Source organism: Molothrus aeneus, chromosome 23, assembly GCF_037042795.1.
Source record: "Molothrus aeneus isolate 106 chromosome 23, BPBGC_Maene_1.0, whole genome shotgun sequence".
Taxonomy (NCBI): domain Eukaryota; kingdom Metazoa; phylum Chordata; class Aves; order Passeriformes; family Icteridae; genus Molothrus; species Molothrus aeneus.
In genome coordinates, this window is record NC_089668.1 from 2,969,780 (window position 1) to 2,985,928 (window position 16,149).

Consider the following 16,149-nt stretch of genomic DNA (forward strand, 5'->3'; position numbering starts at 1 on the left):
CCATACTCCTGACAATTTACCCTCCACCATGTGAAGTCCATGTGTGTAGCACTTTTTTTTTTAGCTAAGTCTATTTTGAGAACATCTGCTAAATATTTAAAATAGAGCAATTTACCATCTTTGACTCAGAAAGTGCTTTGGAGCTGGATTTCCCACCACTACTGCCCATTAGAGGAGTGATTAAAAGCTCCTATTGGAGGAAATATACTCAATATGCTTTTAGACCATGCTGTTGGCATTCAGTCCAGGAAACAGGAACTGGGAAAACACTCCAGACCATGGTGGGCAACATCCTTGTCAGTAAATGGGCTGGGCTTTAGAAAACACTAAATGTTGGTTGTAAAAATAAAGCTGTGCTGCCCACACTGAACAACCAGCCAAGCCAGGAGCAGCACTGAAGGCACTCAGGGCTTCTCTGCAAGGTTTTTGTTTCAGCCTTGGGCAAATAATTTCCTCTCACCATATCTCAGCTCCCTTTGCTCACAGAGTGTAAAACAATTGTTTGATTAACATCTGAGCTTTATGTACCAAGGAATCAAACACTGTTTGTTAGTGTTACAGACATAAGCTGTCTTCCTTTATTTGGTTACTTTATAATGGGCTTACTTAAACAGAAGTATGGATTCTTTGGAATCCAGGCAGGAAAACTCTGGCATGCTGCTCTTTCTCAGTGGCCTCAGGACAGCTGGATGTCCCAAGCTGTATCATCTTCCACCCACTGACAACTGCAAAGGGTACTCCCTCCCATTCCTCAAGATGAAGTCTGAAATGCTGGCAGGAGAAAGAGGGAACAGCCAGGCAGGAACCCAAGTGAGACAGACTCTTTAGGAAAGGCACAGGAGCAGAATGTTCCCATGACTTCACTATGGGAAACAACTTTTTGCCTCTCAAGAATCAACCCAGAAGGGTCACAAGAACAAGAGCCACAAAAAACACAGAGGAGATCCACATTCACCTGCTGGCCACAGCAGAGTCCCCACTTTGCCTGGTAATATTTCCAGTGAGCTGAATGCTTTCTTGACTCACTTTTAATTCCCAAAAAACCCCACTTTACAGTTAAGAGAGACCCTCTTCCTTCCAGAAATCTTCAGGATGAATTGACAGCCAAATGTCTGTGGAGAGCTGGAATTAGATAAGCTTTGCCTGGGGCAACACAACAGTCAAAAATGCCTCTAATGCTTGCAAGCTGAGACATTTCTTATCTTTGCTCCATAACTCTGAATTCTTTAAAGCAAAGAACAGATTATTTCATTCTTGGGGATAAATGACAAGGAGACGAGAAGTTTGCCAGCTGTCCTATCTTATTAGCTTAGAAAATAGAGAGGAGTGACACATTGGCCTGAGTCAACACAGGAGCCTCAGACAATTTTGATTCCACCCCTAAATGCCTTTGGCCTGAGACAAATAACCCAGTGTCCTTGTCTGAGAGTCCCATGTCTGGTAGAGGGACTAGAGCAGCCCTGTGCATCAGAATCCACACTGAGCCCAAGTTACTTGAGAGAAAAATACCTCTGTCCTGGAAATTACCTCTATTTTTTAATTTAAATAGGCCTGGTCTGAATTCACAAAATGGGCTCTTTTCAGCTTAGATGATTTCCTTGCTGTCTGCACTAAGTGCCACATCTGTGAAGACTCTTAAGGCACTAAAATGAAGGTAATGTCACAAACCATTACAGAGTTAGTGCTGGTGGTAAAGAGAGACGTTTCCTTGTTCCTTGTGGATGAAAAGCACCCAGCACTTGCAGGAAATGTGACAGCAAGAGCCAAACAGTGGGCTTGATGTGAGGGCAGGAAGGAGTTCTCTGGCTCTGTTGCAACACTCCTGCTCCAGCCTTCCCCAGCCTGTCTGCAGAGCTGCTGCAGTGCTGCAGCATCCCTGCTCATCAGCAGTGCTACAGTTAAACACTTCTCCTGACTGGCTATATTTTAAAATTGACAAGGAATTTTACAACGAGACAGAAAAAAAAACCTGGTGCCTGGAAAATGTCACTCACTTGAATGAAAAAGTACCAATCTCCCTTAGTTAAGGGCTGATGAGCAGGATGCACAGTGGTTTATCCTGGTTCCATAGCATAGATACAGTAAAACCAGAAATTAATGCTCACTGCACATTAGCAAATGCCACTGCAGATGGCTGTGGAGCCATCAGAGCTGCACAAGGAAAATTAAAACCCACAGAAGCAATATTTTCCCAAAACTGTCATTTTCCTTCTCTCTGAGCCTGCAAAAGCAAAGGAAAATATTTACCTTCCATACATTCAATGCTCAGCAGCAGCAGCAGAGGAGAAAGAGCACTTTGATTTCAAATCTCCTCTCCTACTTCAGGTGTTTGATGCTCTCAGGTGTGACAGCCAGTACTGTCCTCATCTTCCAACCCTTCCTAAAGAACAGCATGAAACACCCAGCCATGTGCTCCATGGATTGGGCCAAATGTAACCCAGAAATTCTATTGATTTCAGCATGGGTGTAACTTTATTTTGGTCCCAGCCTGGAATACCTCCCTCCTGGAAGGTCTGGCCATGTCCAAGAACACAGCCCCCAATGTTTTATCCTTGGCTCACATTAAATGCTCTTGGATTTGAAGTGCAAGGACAGCTGCAGAGCTGGCTTTGCATTTTGCAGGTAAAGTGGGATGGTTCAATAATCCTGGAATTAGCCCAGGTGGGTATTTTAATTCTTCCTTCTCCTCAAAAACTCCATCCTAAACCTCAAAAATGCAAATGTCAGGAATTCTATTATATCACTATATTTTAGTAAAACGTTTTATTTTTATGAACTTCCATTTTGTTAAGAGCCATGGACTTTCTTATTAGCAAAAATCATCAAGGAGCATAAAAACCTTTCCCCAGCACACATCCAACAGTGCACATTAATGACAAAGGGAGCAATTCCTAAAGATGGGAAACCCTGCATGTTCAGCAACATTCAGAAGCTGATTAATCAGTGTAATTTAATATTTGCAACCAGTTTACTAGACACACATTGGACAGTAATAGCAGGACAACCTGGAAAGCAAAACTGCAAAAAGAACAAGCAGGGAGATGTAAAAGCTGCTCCCCAAGAGCAAGAGAAAACATTTAAGAGAGTCTGCAAAGACATCTCCTCACATGTATGACAGCTGAGAGAATGGGGTCACCATCTCAGCTCAACTCCTAGGAGGAGGAAAGAACAGGGAGGGTGGAAACGCTGCAGCATTGCAGGGGAGAAAGAAATCTGAGCTCAAGTCAGCCTCACATGCTGGGGGGGTTCTGGAAAATCAAACATTTGTCAGGTTTAGTGCCTGGTTTCACATGTCACCCTGGCTGCCCAGGAGCTCTCAGCAGTGCCCCTTGGCTGCTCGCCACATCCTGCTCCAGGGTGGTGGCTCAGGCAGTCACAGCCCTACCTGCAAGCAGGATTTGAAAAAGTCAGTCATTGCCAGAACCAGAGTTTTGTACAAAGCCAAACCCCTGAAACGTGGCAAAAGCTATTTCAGGAGCAGTTTAACAAAGGAGAATTCTATTTCGCCATCAGGAGTGCACAAGCGTTTTTGAGATAAGGCTCAAAAAATCATTTGCAGATGTAAAAATACAAACATCACTTAACAATTCAAATGTGCCAAATTCTCTGTAACATCATGATGTACTGGCTTAACACTGTATGTATTTGGAGTAGAGACTAAACTGATTTCATTCACCAGTGCCAAGGTAAGCTTTGGAGGATTTGAGAAACTGGAGCACTCTTCAAAAAAGAGAACATTTGGAATTAAGATGCCAACTCAAGCAAGCAGATTGACATCGAAGTACACTGTGAGCTCTGTGCATGACTCTATAAAATAATGTATTTAACTGCCTTGATTCAACATTTCAATGAAAACAGATTTTTTAATTGTGTGGATTTGAACAGGTACTTTTACAGGTAACAGTTTTCAGCTCCCAGACAATTTCCACTGACATGTCACCTTTCCTTCTCATCTGGCAAGCACACTGTGTGATAATACAGAGGATAAGCATTCTCACAGACTCCATCCTGCCTCACTTTCCAACTCAACACTGTTTATCCCAGCTAAGAAAAGGGGAGTAAAAAAACCTACCCCAAAATCCAAACAAAACCCCAAACCACTGGCAGTGCCTTGTTGATAGGAGGCTGGAAACTGGAAACCTGAAAAGGTATCCCATCACTGAGCAGTTCCAAGTCTAAAATCAACCTAAAGCCAGACTGAGGAGGAGGGGACAGCTGTCCCAGACAGCCCCACCCACCACTTACCTGGGGCAAGTCACCATCAGCATCCTGTGACCTGTTCACATTATTGCTCTTAGGAGGGACTGGGCTTCTGGGGTTCAGTTCTCTTGGATTCTGTCCATTTTTCAGCAAGTCTTGCTTTTGATTTTCTTTCTCAGGAGCAGCTCTGTCTGCCACTAAGTGCCTCAGGACCTGATCCTTCAAGCGTTCTGTTTCACTCTGGCTGCTTCTGGAGTTCTTTGCCAGATCCCTTCTCAGGAGCTGCCCCCTGTTACCTGCCAACCTCCACTTCTGCAATGATCTCCTCAGTCTTTTCTTCCTCTGGACAGGGATATCCCAGTCCAACCACTTGTGACTCCAAGTCTTCCCATTACCTTCCATATGGAAGTTCAACAAGTGCTCTGTGCTTTTTGATTTCTTTAAAAACACCAAAACAGAATCTGAAAAGCCAGTCTTGTTGGCCTGACATGTGCCAGGCATGGTGCAGTTCACCTGGATGCACATATTTTCCAAGAACCAAAAGGCATCACAGGTGGGGTGCTGGCAGCAAGTGGTCTGACAGGAGCTCAGAGTATGGAACCCTTCCAGAAGCTGCAGATGGTGACCTGCCCACGATCTCAAATGGCCACCGAGCAGGATCTTCCCCAGCTCACATTTAGATCCGTTCCAGTTTGCATCTGGGAAAGAGGAGGGAAGACAAACAGACAATTCTCAGTCCTTTAAAGCAGTGGATAATAGATCTCATCACTATTTGGGACACAGGAATAATGCAGGAGAGGGACACAGGAAAGTAAATCTGACTTCTCAGAATCTCTACCTGGCCTCACTATCCAGCACATACACAAGATTTTAAGGAACAATCTGCTTCTCCTACCTAAGCCACCACCACCCTTTCCAACAGGGATGGAGAAGCAGAAGTGAAGACAGAAATGTTCTTGTTCCAGAGGAGCCCATAATGCCCACACTGAGCAGCTGGGCCAAGGTCACACTGGAAGTTCAGAGGCAGAAAATGAACCCAGAAATCCCAGGCACAGCTCTTTAACCAGTTATGGCCTTGCCTCTCTGCCCATAGTCTGCCTAGAAAGAAAACACTGCAAATGGTGGCACTGGCTTGGAGCACAGTACAGAGGCATTTTGAACTCCTCCATGCTGGTATTTGACATCTGTTGCTTATTCTGACTGAATCTGCTCCACTTGGGAAGTTGTTAACAGTCTCTAGAAAAGGGTTCTGCAAGGCAAAGCCTTGCCACCCACCCTGCCATAGTGTTTTTCATTAAAAACCCTCAACATTTGACATAATTTCAGTTAAGAGTCAAGTCACTTCAGGTCTCAGCTCTGCAGTAAAGCAGCAACTGCTTTGCATATGGATTCTTTTTTTCTTAGCATGAAAATTTTGAGTGCTTGCAGGGATCAATGGATTAAAGGCTTCCAAAATTCAGAGCTCTGCAGATTAAGGACTCCCTAAAAATAGCCTAATGACCTATGGGACTGTTGTACTGTGCTGTGTTCAGCATCCAAGCAATAATAGGTCATTGGAAGATTACTTTACAAATAGTATTGCTGGCCTGGGGAGTTGTGCAGCTGGAGAATATGCTCCAGATCTGGCTCCCTCCCTGTCAAGAGTGGAGTTCTTGAACACAACACAAATAGGAAACATTTTTCTCCATTTAAATAAAGCCTGAATTTAAATTACAATATCCTGATTGAGAATGAACTTGAGTTTAGTGACTGAGTTGTAGGGGACAGAGCTCCCTGTGGGTGTCTGAACCCACCACTGTGCAGAAGAGGGAGAAGATCCTCACTTGAGCAATGAAAGGTGTAAAAGAAACTCTGCAAATGTTCAACAGCAAGACAAGTTGACACCAGGATCTCTGAAAACCTCAGCACCCTTGTCACACCTCATCAACACACAGCACTTCCTTGGAGAGAGAGCAGACAGGGAATCTGTGTGCCCAGGGCAACTGCCAGCCTCATCACACCTGAAATGCCAGCACTGCCAGCCCCTGGCACCACTGTCACAGTCACAGGCAGGGACAAGCTCCAGGCACCAACCTGATGGGGCTGGAATTAGAACAGAATATGGAATGTGAGTACACACCAAAGCCATGTGCATGCACACACACTCTCTCCAGACTTGGAGAAACAGTAACAAATTGAAGAATTACACCATCCCTGTGAATTTCAACAGGATCTTATCCACTCAGATTTACGTTTTGCCTGTAAAATTCCCTTTCTGTTAAAGGTGAATCACTGTTGCTAATATATCCTGAGCATGAGGGAAATGTGCTGCTTCCCACATTCCTAAAATCCTTCCTCCTCCTCCTCCATCACTGCTCATCCATCTCTCCTCATGTGTCAGGCCTGGCTCACACATACCACTCAAATTAAGGCTTGATATGGAAGCAGTGAAATTCAGCAGCAGTTTCTAGTACCAGGCTTGGAACTGGGGCACACACAGAATGGGGCACATTTAAAAGAAAAATGTTCCCAGGGAAGATATCCCTTGTGACAAATCACTACATAATACAGGTAATATATTTATTCATCTCAAATATAAAGCCTGGACCCCCAGAAACATCTCAGCATGTCAGAGCCATGACTTAGCCTGGATGACACAACATTGCCATGCTGAGAACATTCTGCTTCTCTTTTAACACTCTGCCAAAACAAGATTTGAATAATATTTTGGCTACATTTCATTTCCAGAACTCTGTTAATGGCCGCTTGGGACATATTTATTTGAAATTAGCCAGTATGTTCTTCTGAATTGCTGTACATGGACAGTTAAAACTCAGATAACTCTCAGGAATGACAGAAGTGAACAGGCAACTCCCAGCACGCCAGATGTGAATTTTCCACAGAGACATACTGATTTTCACTTTGCATTTTCAAATTCCATGGCCTTTGCTGGGCATCAAACATTCAGACAACTCTACATGCCCTGGGAGAAAACAAAATCTACACTTGCATTCGTCTGTGGAAAGCAGGAACATTCCTGAGGATGAGTTCCCTCCTAAGCTCAGCACCACACAAGTCACAAGACACCTGCACAGTGGGTGTGCTTAGTCACTTTTCCATAGTGTTTTTGTCACATCAGTGGGGAAAACTGCTCTTCCCTGGAACTCAGGAGTTCCTGTCCCAGGGATGCAGTTCACAGCCTTGCTGAGCAGCAGGGTAATGGAACACACAGGAACAGCTTCTATTAATAACTTCAGGTTTACAGACTTGCCCAGGCAGTTAATCCTGCCTGATAGCAGATTAATGATTAAAGGCTTGACTCTGTGGACTTTTTAAACCTGCCCCACAGTCAGTCAGTCAGTTCTGTCAACACAGTCCCCCTTGTGTAACTCCACATGACCACGCTCATTTCTAGGCAGCCATAACTCCTCCTCAGCTTCACAGACTCCGCTGCCTGAGCGACACAAACAAGCCCAAAATAACAAAAACTCTGCAATGGAAAAAATGTCCACATCAGGGTAGCTATGCCCATATAATTATATTTATTTCTGCACACGCAAAAGCTTTAATTTAATGGACTCTTCACTCATTTAACAGTTGGACTTGATGATCTCAGAGCTGCACTGTTCCAACCTTAACAATTCTATGAGTCCTGGCTTTAACTCTTCCAAGCGGAGCAGCCCTTAAACACACCAACACTGTCTAGAACACCCCTCTAGGAGTCTCACAGGAGCTCTAACTCTGAACTTCCAAGAAATTACTAAAGCCAGGATATGCAGGCAGGAAGCTCAGTCGAAAAGGAAACACTCATCATTCAAACACACAACCCTTAGCAGGAACACCAGTATGTTTTTCCAGGGTCTGAATTAGCTGATTAAAATCACACAGCTCATTAGCTTAATCAAATCTGCCACTGGGAACTGTCCAGGATGGTCCAGTAACACAACAGGGACGCTGCAGCTGCCTGGAGAACATGTCCACATAACTGGGAAACAAAGCAAACCAACCCCCTTCCCAAACCAAACATCACACAATCCATTAGAGGAAAACTTCCATCCTAGCCACTGACTTGGTTATTTACTTGAGCAGGAGGTTGGTTGCTCAAGTTTGAACAGGAAATAAAAAAAAAACAAACATAACCATTGCCTGTAGGCAAATAAAGACTTCTGACACACTGCTCTTGGGAAGAGCATTAAACATCTTAGGGCTAAAAAACATTCCTGCCTTTCCAGGTTGCTTCCCTTAAATTAAATTATTTTCCAGATTATCACTTGTCCCTTTTGTCAAAAAATAAGGTCAGAAAAAGCTCTCTCTGAAATACAAGCTACACTTTTGAGAGCACATTTAGTAACTGCTAAGGGTGGTGCTTTGTTCGGTTTGAAAACAACAACTGCTTTGGTTTCTCAGTTAAAAAAACCAATTAAAAAGGAAACCAATAAAAAACCAACCCTATAATGTCTACCAGTAAATCATTTCACTTTTCTCTCAGAGTATTTTAAACAAGTAAGAGGGATAAAGACCATAAAAATCCATATACAGAGTCTCAGAGAGAACAGAAGAGTCACCTGCAGAGGAGCACGAGGCGCACAGGCAAGTGCACAGGTAGAACAGCTGCAGAATTCCCAGCTCCCTCACAGCTTTTCCCAGGCAGTATTGGGACAGGAACCGGGTGCTGATGCTGGGCTTGGCTTCCAACCTCTTCTCCATGGCCTTTGTGGGCAGCAGCAGGGTTCTAGAAACACGCAGGGTATGAAACACAAAACACCCTGTGGCAATTGAAATGTTCCTGCACAGATCCAGCGAGAGTGCAAAGTGAACAGAGCATTTGTGGAGCAAAAGGAATGTCTTATCAGCTGTGATTAGTCCAGCTGTTGCTAAGGAACTATCAATGTCTGATACCAAAATGAAATCTGTAGTGGCACAGCTCCCAGTGCTGAGTGCAGAGAGCCTTTCCCTTGTGGTTTTCTCCTCCAGACCCCATTTTTCATCTGATATCACAACAGCTGTTCAAACAGGCTATTTAGGAAATTTAGGAAATTCCAATTTCATGTATGCCTGAGGATTGGACACCCAGCAGCAGCGTGAGGATAACACAGGCAGGGACAACCCCTGCACATCTGCCCGGAGATGTCACCACAGGCACATCCGTGCTGGCTGGTGCCAGCCAGAAACAGGGAAACGACAGCACAGCAACACTGGGAAACTGGCAGCTAACGCCCTGGTTTGCTTCTTGTTTTGCCCCACAGGGCAGAGACCGCTAAACTTCTCTGCCTTTCTAATGCCAAAGGCTATTCAATAGCCTTATATGCTAATTGAATGCAAATTATCTCTAGGTGATAGGTAGGAGAACATTAATTATTTCACGGGTAATAAATAGTGTCTATTTTAAGGGAGCAATGAAAGCATCATTAGGCACTAAACGGCATTAAATAGGCCAGTTCTGAAGAATGCAAAGGGAATGTTGTGGCAGGGAATGCTGTCACAGCCGGATCCACCGGCGCTCCACAAGCACTCAGAGCTGGTTACACCTCGAGCAATTGCACTCAGCCGTCCGCAGCAGAGCAGGAACAGACACGGGAGAAAAACTTCACGAGGGAGGAGGATGTAAACACGCGCCCGCTCAGCCAACAGGTCCTTGAGGGAACTTTCCGCCGCCCCAGCCCCCGGTGCCCGCCCCTGCCCGGCCGGAGCCCCAGCACGGAGCCCCCGGGGCCGGGCCCGGGCCCCGCGGGAGGCGGCCGCGCTCCGTGCCGGCGGCGCGTACGTACCAAGGGCGCATGGCGAGGCTCGGCGGCTCCTCGGCGGCTCCTCAGCGGCTCCTCGGCGAGCTCAGGCGGGCACCGGGCGCCGGGCACGGCCGGGGCTCCAGCGCGGCGGGCCCGGGGGCACCGCGGCCTCCCGCCCCGCGGCCATGGCGGCGCACGCTCACCCGGAAGCTGAACCGCCGCCTCCCGGCACCAGGGCTGGGTCCGGCCGTGCGGGCAGTGCCAGGGCTGCGGAGCCGCGGGTCCCCGGCGCTCGCTCCCCCGCCGCTCCCGGTCGCACCAGGCGGGGCGGGCGCGGAGGCCGCGCAGCCACAGGTGATTTGCCCACAGTTCCGCGCGGAGGCGGCGGCTTCGGGCACCGCCCAACAAGGCCGCACGCGGTTGGCCGGCGGCGCGGAGGCGGCGCGCGGATTGGCTGGGGGGGGAGGCGGGGCAGGCGGCGCGCGCCTGCGGGCGGGGCGCCGTGAGGGAAGGAGCGGAAACCGCGAGGGAAGGGGCAGAGGGAAAGGAGCGGAGCCGTGAGGGACAGGGCTGAGGGAAGGCTGACCACGTTCCCCTCTAGTCTTTCAGCCCCACTTCCCGGCCATGGCCTCGGACGCCGGGGACAGGCTCGCCACGCTGAAGCGGTGCCTCAGTGTGCTCAGAGACGCGAGGAACGACAGCGAGCAGTTCGCAGCGCTGCTCCTGGTAAGGAACCGCGGGATCGCCTCAGGAGAGGGTAAAGGGGAGGCCAAACACCCCGCTGGACACGGGAGTGCCCGGGGGATGTGGGAAGGGGGATTGGGAGCTCAGAGCAAAGCTGCTTCAGAGCTTTGGGGTTCCCTTCAGCAAAGCAAGAGAGCCTGGCCTTGACCTGGGTGTGCGGAGAATCAGTCGGTGCTGCCACACTCTTGAAACACCGTGGTAAATGTCTGGATTAGCGCTTGGATCAAGTGCCAGCTCACTGGGTACTTCCAAAAACAACTTCACTAAATAAAGTTGTTTTGGTTTCTGATTTGCAGCAGTTCTATCCTGTACGTGTACCAAATCCTTTTGCTATGCTCACGCTCACTCCTGTTTTGCCTCGTAGGTGACCAAAGCAGTCAGAGCCGGAGAGGTGGATGCCAAGACCCGCCGCCAGATCTTCGACGCGATCGGGTTCACATTCCCGACCCGCCTGCTGATCTCCCAGCAGCCCCCAGCCGACTGCCCCCCGCACACCTTCCGTGCCCTCGGCCTCACCCTGCTGGCCTGTTTCTGCACCGACCCAGAGCTAGCTGGGCACTCCCAGATCCTGAACAAAATCCCGACCTTCAATGACGTCCTGCTGTCCCCCTGCGACCCAGACTGCACATCCATGGTTGATGATGTGTACCAGTGCCTCAGCGCTGTCCTGGCTACAGCCAGAGGCCCCAGGGAGTTGGTGACCAAAGGGACAGTGTCTGCCCTGTGCCAGGCCTACCTGAATGGTGGTCATGGCTCTGAGCGTGCCCTCACACTGCTTGTGGGGCTGTTGGCCATAGCAGAGGCCAAGTGCTGGCAGAGAGATGCTCCACAGCTCCTGGCTGTGCTCACCAAGCTCTCCAGTGACTTCCTCAAGGCTGAAGACATGACCAAATTTGAGCTGTGTGAGGTTCTGCCTCGCTTCATCCCCCTGTCACATCCTCTCACAGAGAACTCGCAGGGCTCCGAGTGCCTGTGCAGACTTTACAAAGGGCTGGCTGACGTTTTGGGCAGCAAACTCAGCCAGTCACAGCGGGACCCCGCTCTGAAGCTTGCAGCCAGCCTCGTGCAGGCCTGTGGGGCTGAGTGGATCCCAGCAGGGAGTGCTGGCAGCAAGTTCCTGGCCCTGCTGGTGAACTTGGCTTGTGTGGAGGTCCGCCTGACCCTGGAGGAGCCAGATCCCCTGGAGGTGGAGGGGAAGAAGGAAGTGGTGACAGCCTGCTATGTCCTTATGGAGATGGGGATCCAGGAGTGCCTGAGGGAAGAGAACCCTCTGCTAGAAAACGTGCAGAAAATGCAGCTGATGAGGATTATGGAGGAGGCATTTGGAGCTGTAATACTCTACTTGAGACAGGTAAGGCAGGGCTTTTAACAAAGGGCAGGTTGTGGGGGTGGCTCTGTGTGGAGCAAACTCTCCCTCTTGTCCCACTGTGATTTCCAGGCCTGTGGTAGTTGATGGACAGTGACAATAATGTGTCACTTTGCTTTCTTCATGCAGGTTAAACAGGAGGAGCTGCAAGATCCTTTCATCTTTGCCTCTGTTCGAGTCCTTGGAGCCTGGATGGCAGAAGAAACATCCTCCCTCAAGCAGGAAATCTGTGAGCTCTTGCCTTTCCTTGTTGATTATGCCAGGAAACTTTTCAAGGAAGGCAGCCCAGCTGTGAGTCTTCCCCAGGCAGAGCTGGTCAGCACTGAGGGCTCTGCCTTACCCCAGGATGCTCTGAGGTGAGCATTTTAAGCACACATTTATTGCATTTTAGTGCAAAGCTGCTCAAATAGGTTTTCTATTTTCATTCTCCCTGCAGTGCCACTTCCATGGGGGCTTTCTCCCCAAAGATGGATGTAAATGCAGGGCTCAGACCCATTCTACCTCATGCTCCCAGTTTCTTTCCCCTTCCAGATTTCTCCTACCTGGCTTTTGCCATTTGACAGCAGAGGACAAACCCCGGGACATCCTCATTGCCGAAGGGGCACCAGCACTGCTGTGTGAGTACTTCCTGCAGCAGTGGGAGGTTCTGACCTCTGAGTCCACGGCCCCAGCACCTCTGACAAGCACTGAGATGAGCCTGCAGACCATGTGTGGGATTTTCCTTAACCTGGTTGTGACTGCTCCAGACCTGCTCAGGTAACAGAGCTGTGGGAGCTGGCTCTGAGGTTGGCAGTGGGAAGAAAGGGTGCCTTGTGCATCAAGCTTGAGGATCTGTTAACCTGCCATGCTGAAAAGGGATGTTCCTTTTTCAACCTCAATTTCTTTATATTTTTGGTGCTGTTTTTAACCTTGACATTCTCAGGTGCTTCTGGCTCTACTCAGGAAATGTGTCAAAAAGGGTTTATTTTTTCTCTAGGCGTGACAAAACCTTTTCCTCCTTGATGGATGTGTTGCTGAAGTCTCTTCCACTTCTGCTGCCCCAGAAGCATCACCTGGTTCTGGCAGCAAATGTTGCCACTCTGGGCCTGATGATGGCCAGGATCCTTGCGGGGTCAGCAGGTAAAGGAAGTTCCCATTGGCAAAGCCCACGTTGTGCTGCATGGGCAGAGACCAGGAGCTGGGAAGTTGGGCTGGAAAAAGCAAATAGAAGGGAAACTGGTCCAGTTTGTCATTGGAAGAGTGATCAACCAAAAGGGTTCAGGAGCAAGGAATAGTGAAACAACCAGCAGGCTGGTGTGCTGGGATGAAGAGATTTCTAGGGCAGGAAGATATTCTGCTCCCCAGGGCCCTTCTCTGAGTGAGCAAGCTCTGCATTGTAACATTCATTTCCCTTTCCTCCCAGCCCTTCAGGGAACACAGCGTGCCAGGGAGTTCTTTGGAGCTGCCATTGGCTTCCTCTCGCGGGCGCACGTGGCGCAGGCAGACCCCAGCAGTGACGGGCTGGCCCTGGCCGTGTCCCCTGCCTACGCCAGCGCCTGGGATGACATCGCTGAGCTCTGGTTCCTGGGGATGCAGGCCTGGGCTGGCTGCGTGCCACTGCTCCCCTGGCTGCCCCACGCGGCTCTGGGGGCACACTGGCTGCAGGGACTGGCACAGCTGCTGTCCCAGGTCGCTCCAGCCTCTGTGGATTGTGAGCTCGTCACTGCGTTCCAGGCCGTGCTGGTGGAGCTGGCCAGAGCCAGCCAGCAGTGCAGGGATGTGATCCTGTCCCACCACGGCATGGACTGGGCCAATCTGTATGGAATGGCAGCTCTGGAACAGTGTCTGGCCGAGCAGGGAGGAGCCAGCAGCACTCCAGGTGGGAAATGAAACCAGACACCTGCACAAAGTCTGTTCAGCACTTCTGCTGTGCTCTCTGCTGCCAGATGGGCACAAAAAAACCCCATTTTAATGACCAAACTTTACAAAACTGGAGTGATGCAGCAGCACCCAGCATGATCAGCACTGTCCACATCAGTGTGCAGAACTGCTGCTCCTCAGAACATTTCACCATGCCCTTGCTTGACCTGTTGTGAGGATTTCTCTGTAAAAACAGCCTGTTTTGTTATTAAAGACATTTTGTCAGTTTGTTTTTTTACACTCCTCAGTGCTGGGATTTCTTTCTGCCCAGGGCCCTGACAGGATGCTTGCTTCTCCTGTTCATATGGTCACAGTAAGCCCTGCAGGTTTTCACCTTATTTTCTCTGAGTCCTGCACATATTAGTAACTACACATAGAACCCTGAAAAAGGCAGGAATGGGAAAAACTTTATTATTTACTGGTAGCACTGGGAATAACTCCTTGTGCCTTGAAGATGCTGTGCTGCCAGATGATCCCCCAGTTCATATCCTCCACTGGTACCATCATCCCAAGTTCACACCTAAAAAACCTTCCCAGCACCACTTGCTTTGCCTGTTTTGCCCCATCAAACACCTGCCCAAAGTACATCCATGGGATTTTCTATTTCCTCCCTCTCACTGCCAGGACGGGATGTAGAGGGAGAGATTTCCATTCTTGCAATGTGAAGATGTGAAGGATTCAGTCTGCCTCTGCTCCATTTAGGGTGTGGAAGCCAAAATGAGTGAACTCCCCCTTGCTGATTCCCTGCAGACCAAAGAACGTCGTGCTTTACAGAAGAGAAAGGCCACATGCACCGTGGAGTAAACCTCTTGCAGCACCGGCTTTCCAGCTTGGCCTTGCAGCTCTTGGGTACCGCGCTGTCCCGAGGGCATTTCCCAGAAGGAGCGGCCGCTGCTGAGGCTGCTGAGGCTGCTGAGGCTGCTGCGGCTGATCGGGGCGGCTCTCCCTGCTCCCGCTTTTCCACCAGGTGTCAGCCGAGGAGTTCTCTGGGCGCTGCTGCCTCGCCGGGACCGGCTCTGCTGCCAGCCCGAGGCGCTGATCAGAACTCATTGGAGGGGGCTGTGAATCGTCTGATCAAGGGAAAATCAAGCACGAAGCTGCCTCAAAAGGAGGGCTGGCTCTGGGTGTATTCCTGCTTTACACTGTGTTTTTGGCTCGCTGCTTTATTAGAGCGAGTGCCTTACACAACTGGAGAGGAGGCTGCTGCTCAGGGAAAGTATCTTCAGATCTTTTCAGCTCAGCCCTGAGCAGCCAGTGCAAGTTGGAACAAAGGCAGGTGCTGCCAGCAGAGCAGTGCGAGCCAAACCAGCAAATGAGCCTCCTGGCCTTAGAAAAGAGCAGAACTTTGTGGAGCTGGGCTGGGAGAGGCTCCTCAGCCTGCCAGGAACACATCCCTGCACCACAGGACACAGCAGCAGGAAAAGCTGGGAATACAATGCAGTGTCAGAAAAACACCCAAACCCTCAAAGCCTTTACCTTCAAGTGCTCCCAGTCCTGTATGCTCTCTTGCCTCTGGTCAGGGGCGTGGGCTTCCCATTAATGACAGCCACTAATTAGTGCTAATGAGAGATATGACCTGTATCACCAGGAGGATGTTCCACTATCCCAGTGCACTGCTGGGCTTGCTGTGGGCAGCTGATCTGGTTTGGCCATGGTTCATTCCCGTGGGCAGTGGTTGGAGCTCCAACACCTGACCAGAGATCCAGCCTGAGCCCACAGTTCCAGCACTAGCACAGTCCTAACCCAGAGGCCTTTGGCTACTGGTCTTTAATTCCCTGAGAGGCTACCTGGGGGCAAACTGAGAGCCCAGAAGGTTTTCCAGTTTTATCCTTCCCCATCTTAGGGAGTGGGTTTGGCCACCAGCAGGTGCCCGGAGAGGAGCATCTGCACCTCATTCTCACACTCCTTGGTGTAAAGTCCCCTCAAGTGTGAGCAGAACCATCTGTGCCCTGCCAGAGCTGGACCCTCCCTGGGACCCTGATATCTTGTCATGCATTTGTTTCCTTGCATGAAACAAAACATGCTCCTTGTGAGCCCCTCACAGCTCTGAGCTGACAATGGAAGGGGTGAGACACCCACGTGGCTCTGGGATGTTACCAGGCTGAATGCCAGTGGAGATGGCCGAGCTCCTTGAGCAGTATCATTGCTCTCTTGTCCCAGGGCACTTTCCAAACATTCCTGGACAGAGCACCCCCAAAAAGACTCCCCAAGACTGAGTGCTAACAACATGAGCCT

At 49.5% G+C, this 16,149-nt stretch overlaps 2 protein-coding genes across 3 annotated transcripts in view; one reads left to right on the forward strand and one right to left on the reverse strand.

Annotated features, from left to right (window-relative positions):
• Positions 1-10,097, reverse strand: part of KIAA0319L (KIAA0319 like) — a 30,749-nt gene extending 20,652 nt beyond the window's left edge. Inside the window, exons 1-3 of the mRNA XM_066564678.1 lie at positions 9,948-10,097; positions 8,745-8,911; positions 4,246-4,898 (exon numbers count right to left, since the gene is read on the reverse strand). Coding sequence (XP_066420775.1) covers positions 4,246-4,898; positions 8,745-8,886 — 795 coding nt within the window. The 5' untranslated portion in view covers positions 8,887-8,911; positions 9,948-10,097. The remainder of the gene's footprint in view (positions 1-4,245; positions 4,899-8,744; positions 8,912-9,947) is intronic.
• NCDN (neurochondrin) lies at positions 9,715-14,154 on the forward strand. 2 transcript variants are annotated; one of them, XM_066564680.1, is made up of 7 exons: positions 9,715-9,810; positions 10,507-10,631; positions 11,014-12,000; positions 12,145-12,371; positions 12,547-12,771; positions 12,992-13,134; positions 13,418-14,154. In XM_066564680.1, the coding sequence occupies exons 2-7, from the start codon at positions 10,530-10,532 to the stop codon at positions 13,882-13,884; spliced, it is 2,151 nt and encodes a 716-aa protein (XP_066420777.1). In that variant the 5' UTR covers positions 9,715-9,810; positions 10,507-10,529; the 3' UTR covers positions 13,885-14,154. The 2 variants fall into 2 exon arrangements, with proteins under 2 accessions (XP_066420777.1, XP_066420776.1); XM_066564679.1 differs by lacking the exon at positions 9,715-9,810 and having other exon boundaries at positions 10,426-10,631.
• Positions 14,155-16,149: the final 1,995 nt, after the last annotated feature.